General features: G+C 53.0%; 2 protein-coding genes across 3 annotated transcripts in view; one reads left to right on the plus strand and one right to left on the minus strand.

The window, feature by feature from the left end:
* The window catches only part of XPO6 (exportin 6), a 108,889-nt gene extending 106,670 nt beyond the window's left edge, over window positions 1-2,219 (minus strand). For both annotated transcript variants that reach the window (XM_004586837.2, XM_004586836.2), the window contains exon 1: window positions 1,548-2,219. In XM_004586837.2, the coding sequence (XP_004586894.2) occupies window positions 1,548-1,550 (3 nt within the window). In that variant the 5' untranslated portion in view covers window positions 1,551-2,219. The remainder of the gene's footprint in view (window positions 1-1,547) is intronic.
* A 12,514-nt stretch (window positions 2,220-14,733) lies between these two features.
* The window catches only part of SBK1 (SH3 domain binding kinase 1), a 34,925-nt gene continuing 30,728 nt past the window's right edge, over window positions 14,734-18,930 (plus strand). The window contains exon 1 of the mRNA XM_058680692.1: window positions 14,734-15,302. The gene's annotated coding sequence lies outside the window, so the exon portion shown is untranslated. The remainder of the gene's footprint in view (window positions 15,303-18,930) is intronic.

Raw genomic sequence — 18,930 nt, forward strand, 5'->3', positions numbered from 1 at the left:
TGTGGAGGTGGAAGCAGAGGAGAGCTGTGGAAAGAGGGCAATCGGAGCTAGGGTTTCTCAAATGCAGTTTCATTTTCAGAGGATGAAAAACTGTTGGAGCTGGACAGCAGGGACAAGCACACAACAAAACAGCTGCACATCACACCACTGAAGTGCATGCTTAAAAATGGCACGTTCTGGGCTGGCCATATTTTCCCCTGATGGAAAGAATCAGTAAAGGGAAGAGTACTATTTTCATCCATCACTGCTCGCTACTCTACAGCCTCCTCCTGGATTCTAATCTACAGACTTATCTGCACATTTCACAGAGGAGGAAATGAACGCAAAGGGCTTAACTGATTGGCCACCACATGCAGTGCACACATATATACACACACCAAGGAATACGTAAGGCACAGGTACACATTACACACCACACAGAATATGTGAAGCACGCAAGCATGTGTGTGGCGCGCGCGCACACACACACACACAGAATATATGCATCGTGGGGGTATTTGGCCCAGCTGGTTGCGAACCCCATGAGGATACCTGCCACGCCTCTCACTACACCCAAGGCCTAACAACGTGTTGAAAATCCCCTGGCCTAAACACCTGCATCACAACACTGGTACTGCAACCTTTAGCCTGCCCTGCCACTCACTGGGCAGGGGCAAAATGGGCGGTTCTGGCCCCGGGAAGTGGCCCCCCAAGCTGGGCAACAGTGGCCTTGCTCTGTGCCCACACCATGCAGACTTCATCTGGGACAGGACTGAGAGGGGTACAGGAGAGAGAAAGCTGGGAAACCACCACAGTAACAGAGACACAGCTGCTGAACAAACAGCCTTGGGATCGAGCTGGGGAGGGGGAGAGGGGAGCCGGCCAGTGTCTGTGGAATGCCTGGAAGCAGAGATCGTCCCAGAGTCTACCAAGGCAAAGGCCACAGCAGGTGACTCAAAGCACACTGCTGGGGGCTCCCACCACTGCGTCCCTTCCTGACTTTGCGGCCAGCTCCCGGAAGTGAGCCGGCAAACCCCACTTTCCAGTGTCCCCAAATACAACCCCACAGCCACACTAGCTGTTCTGCAGGACCTGGTCCAGCAACCCTACACACAACAGGGTCTCTGCAATCACACTGCCTAAGCTTCAGATCCCATCACTGTCACTCCAGTGGTCCCCACCTCCCCCGTTCCCCGCAATGGTCTCATTCTCCCCGCTTAGGGTCGAAGCCCGTCCCGGCAGTAAGCTCTCCCTAAAGCAACGCTAACCATCGTCCCAAGGAGCTAGCTGCCCGGTAGGACAGCCCCCCCACCCCTCAGCAGATGCCAGAGCTGTGTGCCTCTGGGGCCCTGGCAGCAGCCCTGGGCCTCCCTCCCGGGGAGCGGCGGGGAGGGGGATGGGCGTGCAGGGCCAGGGCTGCACACCCTGCACGCATGTGTCACCGGCCAGCCTCAGCATGCGCCTCGCTCGCTCTCCCTCTCCGTCCCCGGGGACAGAAGCAATGGCTCAGCAGCCCCCCGAGGCGCACTCCCACCCCCCTCGGCCCGAGCAGCCCGGCTCATCCTTACCATGCTGGCCGGGAAGGAGCGGCTCCGGTGAGCTGGCTCGTGGGCTTCCGATACGTCCCGCTCGCTCACTTCAGGTCATGGTCCCGGCAGGCTCGGCAAGTGCCCCCACTCCACGCGCCCGTGCAAAGACAACCCTTTCCTCCCCACCTCCTTTCTAACAAGAGCACGGCCTCCCGGTCCGCCTCATCGGGGATCCCCGGGATAATTCATCAAGACCCTCCCGTCCCTCCCCCACGAAACTAAAAAGCAACAACAACAAAAATTTTTTTAAAAAGGCAGGAAATATGGGGTTCGGAGGGCAGCGGCTCGGAGGAGCCCCCCGCCCGGGCCCGACCCCCAAGGTTGGGGGATGAAGGGAGGCGACGGGCCCAGGCAGGGGCTCCCCGGTCTCCCGCCGGCAGAGGCTGAGGCGACCCTGGAGGCTGGAAGGGGCCTCAGATGCGAGACACGGGGCCCCGGCGGCCGGCTCAGGAGAGAGGCCCAGAGGCCCGCGATAGCCTCCCGGCCACAGCCCACAGCGCCGCCGCCCCCGAGAGCATCCCTGCGCGCTCCCGCCCCAGAGCCGCCTGCTCACACCGCGCGGACGCCCCCGACCAACAGCCCCCAACGCGCCGGAAGTGGCAAGCGCCGGGCGGCCCCACAGCGCGGCCGCCGGGCTGCGGCGCTGGAACCGGACCAATCCGGAATCGACGAGCGGGCCGGGCGCAGGGCGGCAGGGCGGGGCCGCACCTGACGGCTCCCACTGGCCCCGCCTCCTGCGGCCCCGCCCCCCGACGCCGGTCGCTGCTCCAGTGTGGGTCGGGCGGCCATGTTGGTAAAGGGAATAAGGGGCGGGCGCGCTGCCGTCTTAGTAAAGGGTTGGTTTCTGTTTCGCTTCGTGGGCTCATTCATTCTGCAGATCTTTGTTGAGCGTCTCTTCGGTGTTGAGCACAGCCTCCGCTCGCCCTGGAGCTTATATTCATTTAGTTCACTCACACTGCCACCCTGCTGAAGAACCTCAGTATCAAAATCCCAACCATTTGTTCATGGCTCCTTGCTACTAAGAAACTGTATGAGCTTGCAGGCCAAAAGGCCTATGTGACCCTTAGCACTGATGGGTCCCAATTCTTATGAATCAAGGCCCGCCTAAGTCTGGTTTTCTCACAGGTGGCTCCAAGTAATTAAGTGGGTGCTTCCCTTAGTTGCTGGAGGCATGGGCTATGCAGCCGAGATAGGTAGGAAATGTGTGCTATTTCCCCTCACCTTGCAGACTATTGTGAATTTCCCCTTTTCGAGTTATTGTGGACTGCCCCTATAAAAACCCTATGAATGTGCTGTTCGGAACCACACTCCCAGTAAGGGGTGTTGGTCCTGGCCAGCCAGCTAGTGGGTTGGTCAACCAGCTAGCTGCCTGCACTCAACCAAGAACCCAGGCACGGATGTGCTGAATTTCAGTAAACCATCCTTGTACACTTGGATCGACTTCAGACTCCTGGTGATTTCTGGGGATCTCAAAATCTGGGCACAACACTGCCATGGCTCAAGTGCTGCTGAGGGTGCTAGGGCTAGAGACTGACGAAAGAGAACCCTTAGTTTCCATTCTAGAATCAAGCAGTTTACGCTATAAAATAGAAGATGTATCCCAATGAAGTAAACAGAGACTTCTCTTACACAAGAACTGAAGAAAGCAGAAACAAAAGCAAAAAAAAAAAAAAGATTGCTCACATCTAAATTATTTGTCTTGAAAAGAAGGGACACAGAGAATTAACAGAGTTAGCATCAAGAGACGTGTGTGTGTGTGTGTGTGTGTGTGTGTGTGTGTGTACAGGGATCCCCAGACCACATCCATTGACACTGACCTAGGTAGGAAATGTGGCCCTTCTCCCCAGTTCTGAGTTCTAGGAAAGTCAGGTGAAAGCTTAGTTTCAACTTGGTAACCTGGAAGGTTAGCGTGAGTGACTCCATTTTGATTTCTCGCCTGGGCCATGGAGACTCATTGCAGAGGTTTGTCCAAAACAATGGCCTCTTTAGAATTTTCTTAACAAGAAGTCAACAAAGCTTGAGTAGCTCCTACTCTTGAGAGCAGACTAAGAAAGAGGCAATGAAGAAGTTAATGGTAGAAATGAGTGGTTTGGAGCCTGGAACGGTAACCTAGTGGCTAAATCCTTGCCTTGCATGTATCAGGGTCCCATATGGGCACCGGTTCGTGTCCAGGCTGCTCCATTTTCTTTCCAGCTCCCTGCTTGTGACCTGGAAAAATAGTCAAGGTCAGCCCAAAGTCTTGGCACCCTACGCCTGCGTTGGAGACCCAAAAGAAGCTTCAGATAAGCTCAGCTCCAGCCATTGCAGCTACTTGGAGAGTGAACCAGCAGATGGAAGATCTTACTCTCTGTCTCTCCTTCACTCTATAAAAATCTGTCTTTCCAATAAAAATAAATAAATCTTACATAAAAAAAGAAAGTGATAGTTACAGTGTGAGAGAGAAAGAGACAGACAGAGATCTTCCACCCACTGATTCACTCCCAATTGGTTACAATAGCCAGGATTGAACCAGGAAAAAGCAAGGAGCCCCATCTTGATCTTCCACGTGGTGACAGAGACCCAAGCACTTGGACCAGTGTTTGCTGTTTTTGCCAGCACAATGGCAGGGAGCTGGATTGGAAATGTAGGTAGGACTCAAACTCTTGCTCATAGGGCATGCTGGCATTTCAGGCTTAACCCATGCACCACAACACCAACTCCTTCATATCTTTGATTAAGTGTTGATCGTGGCCCACAAGGTGACAACCACCGTTCCCAGGATTCTGTACTGGGCAACGCAGACCTACATATGCTCTTATGGAATTTAGAGACAAATGATTTTAAAAGCTTGATATAATAATTAATTGCAACAACTGTAAGAACAGTAAGAGAACTACAGCCTGCCATGAGAAAACTCCGACATAGTTGCATGTTAACATAGCCAAGTGATCCAAGCTAATTTACAGCTGGAAAAAGAGGAAGGTCGGGAAGTAACAACTATTTAACCATGGCTGGGAGCAAGTTGGCATTTGCCAACAAGAGAGAGGGCATAGCCTAGACACAGCCTGTCCCTGAGAAACCATCTCAGTGACAGGGCAAATGAATCAGAATCAAGGCCAAATCACTTGCCCGTTCTTGGCTCAATATAGCAGGATGAACCGAGGCACTAACCTGAAATGTGTTTGATGGGGATTGATGTCAAATTTACTATCTGAGGAGTGGGCATTCAGCTTGGTGTTGAAGACACCCACACCCTACACCAGAGTACTCAGATTCTCCAGCTCCTGACTCCAGCTTCCTGCCCCATGTAGCCCTTCAGCACCAGCAGGCAATGGGTGAAACTTTCCCCCTGCCACTCACAGGAGAGAGCTGCACAGCCTTCCCAGCTCCCAGTTTCAGCCCCAGCCCAGCGCCAGATGTTGTATGTATGCAATAAACCAATAGACAGCACTGCATTCTCACCCACTCTCCTCAAATAATTTTTTTAAGTAAACATTCACAGGATGGGCACTGTGGCCTGGTATATCAAGCTCCCGTTTGGGACAGCTGCATCCCATATCAGAGTGCCTGGTTCTAGCGCCACCTAGTTACCTCATGGTCTCCTGCCAGTGCACACCCGGACAGCGAATTACAATTAACCTACATGGAAGATCCAAAAGGAGTCCTCAGCCAGACCCCAGCCACTGTGGACACAGAAATCTCAAATCCATATTTTTTGATTTGTAAGATTTATTTATTTTTATTTGAAACGTAGGTTTACAGAGAGGGAAGGAGGGACACACAGAGAAAGAGATCTTCCATCTGCCAATTTACTCCCCAAATGGCTGCAGTTAAAACCAAGACCCTAGAGCTGCTTCTGGATCTCCCACATGGGTGCAAGGGCCCAAGCATTTGAGCTATCAATCATTGCTTCCCCAGGAGCATTAGCAGTGAGTTGAATGGGAAGTGGAGCTGCTGGGACTTGACCTGGCAGTGGCTGTGCCGACTATGCCATAGAGCCAATCCCTATGCTACCAATCGTAAGCAATTACGGCACACACAGTTACACATACTGCACTGTATTTGTTAATCATCTTGAATGATCATGTTCCTGGTTTATATGTTGCTGTACCAGAGTGTGCTGCTTCTATTTGCACAAAAAAGGTAAAGAACTATGTAATGTTATAGAGCAGAAACCTCAGACACCTTGTGTGTGCCATGTCTTTTTCTCTTTTAAATTTAATTATTTTTATAGGAAAGATAGATTTACAGAGAAAAGGAAAGACAGAAAGATCTTCCATCTGCTAGCTCACTATCCAAGTGGCTGCAACAGCCAGAGTTTAGCCCATCTAAAGCCAGGAGATTCTCCCAGGTCTCCCACACACATGCAGGGTCCCAAGGCTTTGGGCCACCCTCCACTGCTTTTCCAGGCCACAAGCAAGGAGTTGGATGGAAAGTGGAGCAGCTGGGACATGAACTGGTGTGCACATTGGATTCTAGTGCTTTCAGCAAGAGGATTAGCCAGTTGAGCCAAAACTCTAGTATCTCCTTCTCTCCCCGTGTCTCTTTTCAAAAACTATTTGTAGTTTTTAAAGCTTCATTATGTATTTTATTTAAAAAAAATTTAGGACCTGGTGTGATAGTGTAACAGCTAAAGCTCTCACCTTGAATGTGCATATGGGCACTGGTTCCAATCCTGATGGCCCCGCTTCCCATCCAGCTGCCTGCTTGTGGCCTGGGAAAGCAGTCAAGGACAGCCCAAAGCTTTGGGACCCTGCACCCGTGTGGAAGACCCAGAAAAGGTTCCTGGTTCCCGGCTTTGGATCGGGGACCCGGCTGCTGGATACTAAACCTTGGCTCAGGGCTGGTGGGAGGAGGAGAGGAAGGAAGCGACTTAAAGTCTCCTGAAGTCAATCCCGTCACTCAAAGTCACCCCACCTACACATCCCAAGTGGATTGCTCGCTTGTCCTTCAAGACTGCTTATAACAAGCCCTCCACCCCAACCCCAACCTGGCACGCCCTTCCTCTTCTGGTGGAACTGTTAGATCCAAGGATATCTGCCGAGAGACTCAGAATGCACCTTTCTGGCTTCGGGGGAAGGAGGGGAGGCCTGTAGGAGCCTCCCACAGCTCCAAGACCTGACCTGCTACAGTCTCCCCTCCTTCTCTCCTGCTCCTTCTCCTCACCCCACACATCTCCAGGGAAAGATCCAGATCTTTGATGAACAGCATCCTCTAGCCAGGAGCTAAAGTTACCAGGTTTCTTCAGACATGGCCAGGAGTGCCAACACAGTCCTTTGGGCAGCTCTGTCACAATCTGGTTAATGTGATTAGGGCAGTGTTGTCGCTGGCATCTGGTCTCCCAGCAGCTGCATGTAGCCTTCTTGTCAGGGGAGGTCCATTGACTGCATGTGCTCATGGGTCCCCATGCATCGACTTGGGGGTTAGAGGTGGAAGGTGCAGAGAGCCCTGCCCATTGCATACGGCTGCCGTGAGAGGTAGTGAGTTCCCCAGCCACGTTCCTCTGCAAGGAATGTCTGCACATGTCTACACTCATCTCCTTCAGCTCTGGGCTATCCAGGTGTCACTCTGCCAGATGGGCTGTCTGCAACCACCTTAGCATGAGCTACAACCTTCCACCCTCTTCTTTTGTCCACATTGTCATTGATTTTTACAAATCTATGTTGTTTGTGATCTGTCCCAAGACTTTGGGTCATCCTCTGCTGCTTTCCCTGGCCACAAGCAGGGAGCTAGATGGGAAGTGGGGCTGCCGGGATTAGAACCGGCGCCCATATGGGATCCCAGCACTTGCAAGGGGGAGGATTAGTTAATTGAGCCATCACGCTGGGGCCTTAGATAAGCATCCTTCTTATCCCCATTTCACAGCTACCGAAACTGAAGTTGGCTGATAGCAGCAGCCTTGGCTTTTTAAATTACAGCCACTCTCTGCCCTTAACCCTCCACTCCATTGCGGTTACAAAATGCTTATTGCAGCGTTGTGTGCAATAAAGGAAGGCTGGAAAGAACCTGATTTCCCATCATTCAGAGGAGTTAAATAAATTGCAATACTAGGCATTCTGTAACAGCCGATAAGGCAGTCCATAAATGAATTAAGTAGATCCATATGCGCTCCTATGGAACAATCTCCAGATATTGCCAAGTGAAAACGACAAGATGTGCCCCCACAGTGCACTGTAGATGCTCTTACCTGTCAGCAGTAAACAGGCTGGCCAGCTTCACAGAGGAATGTTCTAGAAGGCACCCTCAAGGCTAATGGCAAAGGCCTGCATGAGGAGGGGCCTCTAGGTTCCATTTTGTGTTGTTGGGATTTGCAATCAATTTTTTTTTTACTTTTTTTTTTCCAGCAAGGTAAATCTGCCACACAGTTGAAAGTTCAAAAGTGCTCTCTTCTTTTTAAAGGCAGAGAATTCTCTCTTAAATACTTCTGTTTGCAGGATCTCTTGAGCTTTTGGTGACACTGTGATCAGCTGGAGATCCTGTTGTAATATTATAGATTCTACTTCAGCAGATCTGAATTCCAAGTTTCTGCATTTCAAATAAAGCCCCAAGGTGACGCTGGGGTAGCTGTTCCTGTGAGTTGTTTTGGAGGGTCTAAATAACGTGTAAATGCAGCTGTTTCTTGATGTTCCTGCCTTTGATGTGGCTCCCTAAGGCAGAAAATGAAAGTTAAGTTCTCATTCCTTTGCTCCTCTCTCCCTCACACACACACGTACATCATATTCTCATCTTTCAAATATGATTGTGTGTCCTTCCTGGTTAAAATAACTGTGTTCACCATGGCAGATAATATTCACAGCTGAGCCGCACAGTATACTGTGATTACCTGTCCTCTCTTGTACAACTTTCCTTTTTCTCTGGAGTTTGGTATTGCTTTCTTTTTCTTCCATTCCGCCTTCATGAATGCATTCACAAACCTTCTTGACAAACTGAAAATCTATCTTTAGTGGATGAAAAAGCATCACATGATCTGTCTCTTGGAGCCTCTGTCATCCTAGTCCAATATATGTACTGATGGCTTCATAGATGGGAGTACTACACAATGTGCATGGAAAATCAAAGCAAAAGCTAAGATTTTTGGTGCAAAATAAATAAACTTTTGAAAGCCATGCATAGTTATTTTTCATAATATGCGTTTTCCATGAACTTTCTGAAGAACTTACTTCTATCCTCTATTTAAAAAGAAAATGAGTTTGTAAATAGATATTATAGCAGGAAGCAGAAAAAGGAGTTCAGCTATGAATTTATCCCTCGTGACTGATGTTTGTGTCCCATTTTCTCTTTTTCCTTTGAGTAGACCCTTGGTTTTTGACCAATACCTGTAACCGTGAAACCAGAACTTGAATTTCTCAGTCTCCCTTCATAGCTAGGGATATTTTTTTTTTTTTTTTTTGCTCACAGACAACCAGTGGAAGTGATGAATGCCACCTTGGCATCACCCATCTTTTTTCCTTTTAGTTACTCAAAAGGGACCATGGGGTTCACAGCCAGAGGACCTCCAACTTGCGGATGCTACCTCAGAAACACAATCCCCACCACAATGGAGAAACCTGGGCCAGTCCACATATCTCATAACACTGATAATCTTTTCTTCCTCATTCACTGATCCATGGCCCAGATGCCTACAATAGCCAGGACTGGGCCAAGTTGAACCCTGGAACCCAGAACTGCCTTTCAAATACATAAATAAATATATAACAAAAACAAGGAAAGTAAAAATAAAAAAGAATAGCCCTGTGGCTGGTCAAATGCTCAATGGCTAATCCTCCACATCCAAGTGCCAGCATCCCATGTGAGTGCTGGCTTGTGTCCCAGTTGCTCCACTTCCCATCCAGCTCCCTGCTTGTGTTCTGGGAAAGCAGTGGAGGATGGCCCAAAGCCTTGAGACCCTGCACCTGCGTGAGAGACCTGGAAAAAGCTCCTGGCTCCTCTAGCTTCGGATCTCCTCCGCTCCAGGTGTTGCAGCCACTTTGGGAATGAACCAGGGCTGGAAGAGCTTTCTCTCTGTCTCTCCTTCTCCCTATAAATCTGACTTAAAAAAAAAAATGAAAGAATAAATCTTTTTTGAAAAAGATTTATTTATTTTTATTACAAAGTCAGAAGTACAGAGAGGAGGAAAGAGAGAGAGGAAAAGCTTCCGTCCAATGAATCACTCCCCAAGTGAGCGCCGGTGATCAAATTCCAAATGATCCAATGGATGGCCAGTGCTGTGCCGATCTGCAGCCAGGAGCCAGGAACTTCCTCCAGGTCTCCCACATGGGTACAGGGTCCCAAAGCAATTGGGCCATCCTTGACTGCTTCCCAGGACACAGGCAGGGAGCTGGATGCGAAGTGGAACAGCCAGGATTAGAACCAGTGCCCATATGGGATCCCAGCACATGTTCAAGGTGAAGACTTTAGCCGCTAGGCCACGCCGCTGGGCCCCCCAGAATAAATCTTTAAAAAAAAAAAAAATAGAGGGCCCAGCGGCGTGGCCTAGCGGCTAAAGTCCTCGCTTTGAACGCCCCGGGATCCCATATGGGCGCCGGTTCTAATCCCGGCAGCTCCACTTCCCATCCAGCTCCCTGCTTGTGGCCTGGGAAAGCAGTGGAGGACAGCCCAAAGCTTTGGGACCCTGCACCCGCGTGGGAGACCCGGAAGAGATTCCTGGTTCCCGACTTCGGATCGGCGTGCACCGGCCCGTTGCGGCTCACTTGGGGAGTGAATCATCGGACGGAAGATCTTCCCCTCTGTCTCTCCTCCTTTGTGTATATCTGGCTGTAATAAAATGAATAAATATTAAAAAAAAAATAGCACTATGCCTGGAATTGACTAGAAGGCTGAACTCAATCTTTTATACCTGTGAGGCCCAGGTGGAAAGTCAGAACATGAAAGAGAGCTAAGAACATCAAGCGTCAGAGAGGACTTGAGTCAGACCTGCCCATCATGTGAGAACCCGACCCAAAAAGCTCCTGGTCTGATTTGGCCCTGGGCCTGGTGTCTGCCAGGCCTGGGAGGTGGGGCAACGCAGGGACAAACAGGAGGGGCACCAGGTCAGGGCCTGGGTGGACAGGAGCGTGAGGCCTGTTAGTCACACAGTCCAAGTCCATGGCTCTGGGCTCTAGTCCCACAAACGGCCCTTGGAGATGGTCAGTGGCCAGCCAACCCAAAACGGGGCCTGAGTCTACCAGGCAAGATTGTGATCTTATGGTCTTGTGGATTGTGGGCAACAGGCAGTACCTCTCCAAAACCGAGATGTCTCAGGCATGCTAAGTACCCCAGTATCTAATGATTTACTCTAGCCTAATTAACACAACATATGCATCCACACAGCACAAGGCAGAGTAATTATAGGATTCTGGAAGGTTCTGGCCCCAGGGGACTACCCAGCAGCCAGAGATGGAGCTGTCCCCAGGGTGTCTGTTGAATGCCCCAGCTCGCTCCATTCTGCTGCCGGATTATCACTCCTGTGTGAACACGAAGTGAACACTGAAGGCATTTAGGAACTTAAGAGACCAACCTTAAGCTGGACTGGAGCCCTGGAGGGTGACAAGGGCTGATCCCAAGTGTTGGAAAGGGAAGGTATTCCCAGGCCCCCAGACCTCAGGTCAAGAGCTGCAAGCCTGACTCCGAACCCCAGTGGTAGTTGGCAGGACTCGTCGAGCTTGGCGTGTGTCGGCTTCTTTCTGGAGCCAGGCGCCCAGAGGAACAGCTGACCCTCTCGGAAACTGTCACTCTGCCTTTCAAATAAATAAATATTTAACAAAAACAAGAAAAGTCAAAATAAAAAAAAGAACAACCCTGCGACTGGTGCAATGCTTCAATGGCTAATCCTGACAAGGCCCTGGGGAGGTCCATTTGGAGCCCCCCCCCCAGGTAACTCTAACTGGCTGGAGACCCAAGAGGTGGGAGGTGGGCTGGGAGGGAGGCTTGGGGTCTTGTCAGCAGGGCCTCACCCTCCACTCGCAGCCAAAGAGCCAGGCCCAGTCACCCAAACAGGAGACAGACAAGTTCAAAGCCACTAAGAATTAAAACTTATTGATTTTCCCCATTAGCTGGAGACCTCCATCAGAGTGCATTAAAACCAGGCAAAGCGGCAGCACCATGAATAATTAACATTTGCAAATGACAATCCCATGGGGTCTGGGGGAGGGGGAGGGGCACCCAGAGACCTGGGCCATCTGACCCCTCCTGACCCCCTTCCCCAAAGAGCCATCACTTGGATTGCCCTCCCCTCCCATCCTCTCCCTCTTGTCCCACTCCCCTCAAAGGACCCTGAGACAGGAGCTGGGGAGGCCAGCTCTGCTGTGTGGTGCTGTGTGACCCCAGGAGCTGCTATCCCGTTCGCTAATCCTGTGAGCCTGTGGTTGTAGATGGGAACAGGAACCAGGCCGCAGTTATGCAGCTAAGGTCAGCATGGTGGCACAGCAAGTGTCCCCCTGGGAGCACCAGTTCAAGTCCCAACTGTTCTACTTCTGATACAGCTTCTCACTCAGGCACCTGCGAAGGTAGTGGCAGGTGACCTAAAGGCTCAGATCCCTGCCACCTGTCTGGGGACTTGAGTGGATTTCCAGTCTCCTGGCTTCAGCCTGGCCCAGCTCAAGCCATGGCAGGGAATGATCCAGTGAATGAACAATCTCTCCCTCTCTCTCTCTCTCTCTCTGCCTACCTTTCAAGCAAATGAATTTTTAGGGGAAGAATAAAATTAGTCAGTCATCCAGCCAGTCTGTAGCAGGGTCTGTGCTGGAACCCTGGACTCCTAGATTAACCCCAGCTCCGTCTACGGGACCTCCCTTTCAAAAATTCTTTATTTATTTGAAAGGCAGAGAGAGAGAGAGAAAGAGAGAGAGAGCTCTCTTCCATCCTCTGCTTCATTCCCCAAATGCCCACAATGGCTTGAGCTAAGACACCAAAGCCAGGAACTTCTTTTTTTTTTTTTTTTTTTAAAGGTTTTATTATTATTGGAAAGCCGGATATACAGAGAGGAGGAGAGACAGAGAGGAAGATCTTCCATCTGATGTTTCACTCCCCAAGTGAGCCACAACGGGCCGGTGCACGCCGATCTGAAGCCAGGAACCAGGAACCTCTTCCAGGTCTCCCACGCGGGTGCAGTGTCCCAATGCATTGGGCCGTCCTCAACTGCTTTCCCAGGCCACAAGCAGGGAGCTGGATGGGAAGTGGAGCTGCCGGGATTAGAACCGGCAACTATATGGGATCCCGGGGCGTTCAAGGCGAGGACTTTAGCCGCTAGGCCACGCCGCCGGGCCCAGCCAGGAACTTCTTCTGGGTCTCCCATGCAGGTGACAGGGACCCAAGGACCTGAGCCTCCCAGACAGCATGCCAATAGGAAGCTGGAATTAGAAACAATCAATCCCAAGTGGCATCTTAACACCCATGCCAAATGTCCATGTGCGGCCCCTTAGTGCCAGTCATAAAATTAAAAAAAAAAAAAAACAAAAAAAAAAACACTTTAGGTTGACTAGTTGGATGAAATCAGTCCTACATGTCTTTCTAGGTGAAACCAATAAGAAAGACACATTTTTAAATATAGACCCATCAGGAAAAGGCAGCCCCTCATGGGGTCACAGACAAAAAGTACAAGCTTTTGCAGAGAAGAGGCAGGGCTGGGTATTGGCCCCACCCACTCGGCCCAGTAGCCATACACAGTGCACAGCACAGCCGATGTGGCCACCCTGTTCCTGGCCCCTCACCTCTTCTGGGCTAAGGAGAGCCAGATGGAGAATTCAAGCCAAAGCGCTTCACTCCCACCTGCACAGCCAGTCCCTGGCGAACCCTCTGCCTTGCCCCTGCCCACGTCTGCAACCCGGAGTTCATCACTTTCTCCCCACCCATCCTCCCTCCTCTGGAGTGAGTATACCTGTGCTCTGCCAGCCCGGCCGCTTGTCTTCCCCTGTCTTGCTGTGCACCGTTCACCACTTCCAGCCGGACTCCTAAGCCTTGGCACACTGTTCTCCCTGTGCTGCCCATGGCCTGCCTCTGGAAGCTTCTAGACGATTCCACTCACGCTTCAAGGCTGGCCTAGCTTACACACCTGCTCCTTGCTCCACCACCCATCATCGACTGCCAGTTAGTTCTTACCTCTGGGCTTCTGCACCTGCTAGTCCCTGTTTCTAGAAAGTTTCCCCTCCAGCTCTTCCTACTCCCGCTCCTCCGTTCCAGTCTCCTCTCCTTGGGTCCTCCCTAAACACCTGCTTTCTGCATCCACCTCTGCCGTATCTATTTCTGCTCTCTGATGTCACACCTTTTACAATCTGCATTCCCTGTTCCTTTGTCTCCCAGGGCCTTGGGTAGAGGGGAAGGACACACGAGCTGGGAATAGCTATGCCCAAAGCCAGCTGGTGCTCTGGGCTGTGCCTGCCCAGAAGGGGCACTCAGGGGCACCACAGAACACACAACCTGCCCCCACCCTGGATGACTGGCAGCTCCTCTCTTCCTTGCTGTGGGCTGTACCCTGCCCAGCGCCTGGCACCATACCTGTAGCAGGTGCTCCATAAATACGGCAGGTAGATGCAGCTCTGACTTCCTGCTCCCACCTCCTTCCCTGAGGCCCAGGGCCCATCCACTGTAGCCATAGAGCTGGGTCCAGGCTCGGCCAGGGTGACTACTCAAATTACATGGTGGCAGTGTGTGTGTGTGTGTGTGTGTGTGTGTGTGTGTGTGTGAAAACCAAGCGACTTGGTTGGCGAGGGGTGGGGGGGCGGGATCTTGGCCTGGAGAGTCCTGAAGATATTCCCTATGGCCACAGCCTTTCCCACCCCCTCTGGGTAGTTTCCCACTCCTATTTAGTTCCTAGAAGTGTGTATGGAGAGACCCTGTTACCAGCCACATGAGGAGGTGACACCATGGTCCCTCTAAGCAGGGCGGGGATGGAGGCACCGCCCTTACTCCCCAGGGGCTCCCTCTGCCCGGCCCAGCCTCTGCCTGAAAGCCTCCCTGGTTCTGGCAGGCAAGGAGTTAACCTGCAGGCCTCTCAGCGTGAGTGTGGAGCTATTAATACCCACAGCCCAGCCAGAGAGCGGAGCAGCTCTAGTCGGAGCTGAGTGGGGACTCCAGGGGCCAGAACTTTGTGTGCAGGGACAGCCGGGGGTCGCCGTGCCAGCCTCAAGGGACACCCCTCCACACCTTGTCTGCCCACCTTCCAGCTTCAAGTCTCTGTTCTGTCTCCTGGAGGCAGAAGAAGTGAGCCACCCACCCCAGCAGAGAAGAACAAACTTTGTTCAGAAAAGCTGCCTCTGCGCCATCCTGGTTCGGTAAGGAGAAGCAGCCGGCGGGATGGACGGATAGATGGACGAAAGGACAGGTGCTTGTAGTCTGTGCCCTGAGATCCAGCAGCCAAGCCTCTGCCCAGCAACCAGCCCCCACTGTGAGTGCCAGCCGGCAGCAACCACAGCAGCAGCGGGAAGTGCTGTGGCGGGCTCCCTGCTTCCTTCACCCCTCAAGACAGAGCCTCAAGGCTCTCCCAGCCACTGAGGCCACCACGGGGAACCTGAGTGAGAAGGCACAGGTGGCGGGCAGGCCAGTGGCGGCGCGGGAACCCGAGGTGGCCAGGCTGCTGACCCTGGAGCGTGCTGGGTCGAGGACCCTGGACAGGGATGAAGCTACTACAAGAGCCGCCCCGCACCACCCCTGCAGCGTCCTGGAGCTGCCTCCCGCCTGGCCCCTGGGCTGCAGGGCCAACGAGGACGGGACAGCCTTCTGCTTCGTCTGCTTCCACCGGGACGAGGAGGACGAGCTGCTGGAAGAGTGCCCGTCGCAGAGGTCAGTGGCCTGCTAGAGAGCGGGTGAGCAGGGCCTGGGTCTGGCCGGGCAGCCTCATGTCCTGTCTGTCCATCCCCAGCTGAAGGTCCACTGTCACCTTTCTGCCCAGATTTCTAGATCCTTCGCCTGCTGGTCACCACTGCCTCCTGCCCTCTCCCAGTATAGCCATGTCCTCCCTTTGCCCAAAGCCCACCATGACTCCCTGCTTCCCAGAGGTGATCCCACTGATACTGTCCCTCATCCCATTTGGTTCCTCTGGTGACATTCTTGTCCCAACTTCCCTTCCCCTGGCCGCCCTCTAGGCATGTCCATCTGCCATGCCTCCTCTTCCAGGAAGCCCTTCCAGAAGCCCTTGCGATTTCTCCACCACCGCCCATCTCCCATCTAACAGCCACTCTAGCTCGCTTGCATTGCACTGGCTCCTAACAGGTCTTGAGTCAGTGCTGTATCCATAACTGGAAATGTTTGGGGGCTTACACTTGTGTAAAATACAGAGGGAGTAAGAGAGTGAAGTTTTGTACAGTCGTGGTTGGGCATTCTGAGGTGAGTGTATAAGAGCAGGCGAGAGTTCTAGGTACCCAAGCGAGAAGGAAGGGGGTGTGCCCTGGGTCTGGTGAGGGTACATACAAGCCCTGGCCGGGTCTCCTCTCCCCGTCCTGCTGCAGGAACAGCCAGGCTGCAGCCAAGAGCTGTGACCACAGGCCCTGGGCGTGCAAGCTGTGCCAGAGAGGCAGGTCACCTCTGCCCCAGCTTGGCCCGCCTACGCCTCGGGCTCTGTCTGAGTCAGCACTGCCCTGGGCGGGGCAAAGGGCAGAGCGTGGGCGCCTGCTCCCGGGCCTCCCTCACTCCCTCTGTTGGACCTGGGTCTGTAGCATCCTCTGCATGGTCTTCCATCTGCTCACCTGTGCTGTGAACCAGGAAGATGCTCCCACACAGTGCCAGGCCCAGGCTGGGGACGGGAGCCCAGGTCCCAGCTCTCGCAAAATGGTCACAGCCTACTAGGAGCAAGGGGTCAAGTAGACAGCGGTGGGCACTGGGACGCTGTGACGGCCGTGGGTTTAGAGCGGGGAACTCCGCCAGGTCGGTCTGGGAGTGAGCTATGTCCCCACGATAGTGAGCACCGGACCACAGGAATAGCAGGAGCAAGGGCTTGACCATGGAGGACAGCCCCGTCAGATCACTGCCCGGCCGAAGGGGCTGGGGACCAGACCAGGGCAGTGATTGGTGGAGAGGACTTGGGGTGGAACCAGAGTGTGAGGGTGCACATCTGGAACTTCACAGAGATGAACTTGTAATAGCATGATTTCCACAGGGAGGCGCTCTACACGCCTTCGGATGGAGAGAAGGACGGAGGGACTGAGAAATTACTGAGTGTTGAAAATACACGCTCCCAGTTCCCACTTCTGCTGTCCCAGATGTTAGAGGGGACAGGTGTGTCCCCCTCATGAACCCCCTGAATAGAGCAGCATCTGAGAGACCCCAGGATGGGATGGGCACTGGCTGTCCCTTCTAGCTTCCCCTTCCAACTCTAGGTACCACTGCAGGGGCCCTCCACCTGTGCCCATGTGGATCTGGTGGCCTACCTCTGCTCATCTCCTTGCTTGCTGGTGGGCACTGGCCCTTTAAAGCCTGGGAAGGAGACCCCGCCAGGCTGGGCAGCGATAGAGACCACAGGTGCCAGGTGGTAAAGCTAAAAATACTGAGCAACGCGATGATGACGTGATGAGACGGACGGACGCCCAGGCTGGGCTGGCTGAGGAGAGCGGGAGGGATAGCTCTGAGGGCTCCTGGCTGCAGCAGAAAGGGTGTGGGGCAGTGAGGTTAGCCAGGGTCACCTTGGGGGCTTGGAGAGAGTGTGGCCCATCCCGCATCTCCCCAACCCCATCCCCTGTTTCTCCCAGTCTCTCCCAAGTTTAACCACCCTGGGGTCACCTGCTGCTTCCTGTGCGACCCTGGCAAAGCTTTCTCGGCCCCTTCCGTGGGGAAGCAGGTGACTGGGTGTGCTCTCACAGAGACAGATGAACATGACCCAGGCACACACACTCATCCCTCCCAGCCTCATGAGGATAAGACAGCACCCTAACAGCACCAAGTGCAGTATCAGAGGCACGGGCCCCGCCGGCTCTCAGCTGCTATTGCAGGAAGAGGTGAGAAACAGCCCCACAGCGAATCCACAACATGTGAGCACAAGCGGCACATACACCCGTGTGCGGCTCCCCAGCCACCCGCACCTGCTGGTGATGTATCTGCTAAAGCAAAACGAGCAGCTCGATGTGAGGTCCAGACCGGCAAGCCAGAGAAGGCAGAAGGAATGGAGGGCCAGAGGCAAGCCGGAGGTTGGGGTGGGCGGGGGACGAGGGCAGAAGACGCGACAGAGGTAGGGAGAGGCCAAGCCGAGCGAGCCTCTTGGGCATTAAGTGGGTCTGTCCCTGACGATGGGATCCGGATGCCGCCAGGGGCTCCTCCGTGGGGGCCGAAAGGGAGCCTGATTGGCATCATAGGTCATGGGCTGCTGGACCCCAGGGCGCTCAAGACCCAGCTGTGGGAGTCTCATTGGCGACATGGGGGTCTCGGTGGTGATGTGCAGACGTCAAGGTGATGTCTGGTGAGTGTCTCGGTGATCATATATGAGAATCATGGTGATGACGTGTGAGGGTCACAGTGGTGACGTGTGGGGGTAACGCTAGTGATGCGCAGGGTTATGGTGGTGACATGTGGGGGTCATGGTGATGATGTGTGGACGTCAAGGTGGTGTACTATGGGGGTCAAGGTGGTGACATGTGGACAGTCATGGTTATGATGTGTGGACGTCAAGGTGGTGTCCTATGGGGGTCAAGGTGGTGACATGTGGGGGTCATGTTGGTGACATGTGGGATCTTGGTAGTGACATGTGGGGTCATGTTGGTGACATGGGGGTCATGGCAGTGACGTATGGGGGGTCATGGTGGTGACGTGTGGGGGTCTTGGTAGTGACATGTGGGGATCTTGGTAGTGACATATGGGGGTCATGGCAGTGACATATGGGGGGTCATGTTGGTGACGTGTAAGGGTCGTAGTGGTGACGCACAGACTGCAGGGGGGGCCTGGCCATGGCAGCCCCTTGGCCTTCTAAACAGAGTCAGAAGACAGAACGCATAGACGGTGCCAACAGGTCGGAGGGAGGGAAAGCATGGTGGCCCTGGGGTCTGGAGACACTCTCAAGGGAGGGAAGGGATTTGGTGAGAAACTCTAAAATCCTGCCAGGTGCAGCAGGCTGGGTGCCCACGCCTTGTGACAGAGTGCCTGGCAGCCAGGCCCCACTCAGCTGCGGATCCCACAGGTGGCAGCACGGGTGGCTGACTGCCTTCCACTCACGCGGGAGACCTGGGTGGAGGGCTGGGCTCCTGACTTTGACCTGACCGATCCCTGGGTTGCTGTGGGAATTTAGGGAATGAACCAACAGATAGAAGTGCACTCTCTCTCTCTCACTCTTTCTCTCTGTTTCTCCTTCTCTCTGCAACTCTTTCAAATAAATAATTAAATTTTTAAGAAGAGGAAGTTTGTGGAAAAATGGAACTAATAAGTTTGTTGTGGTGCAAAAAAAAAAGATAAATAAATCCATGGTGCAAAAACAATAAATACATAAATC

Source organism: Ochotona princeps, chromosome 24, assembly GCF_030435755.1.
Source record: "Ochotona princeps isolate mOchPri1 chromosome 24, mOchPri1.hap1, whole genome shotgun sequence".
Classification (NCBI taxonomy): Eukaryota; Metazoa; Chordata; class Mammalia; order Lagomorpha; family Ochotonidae; genus Ochotona; species Ochotona princeps.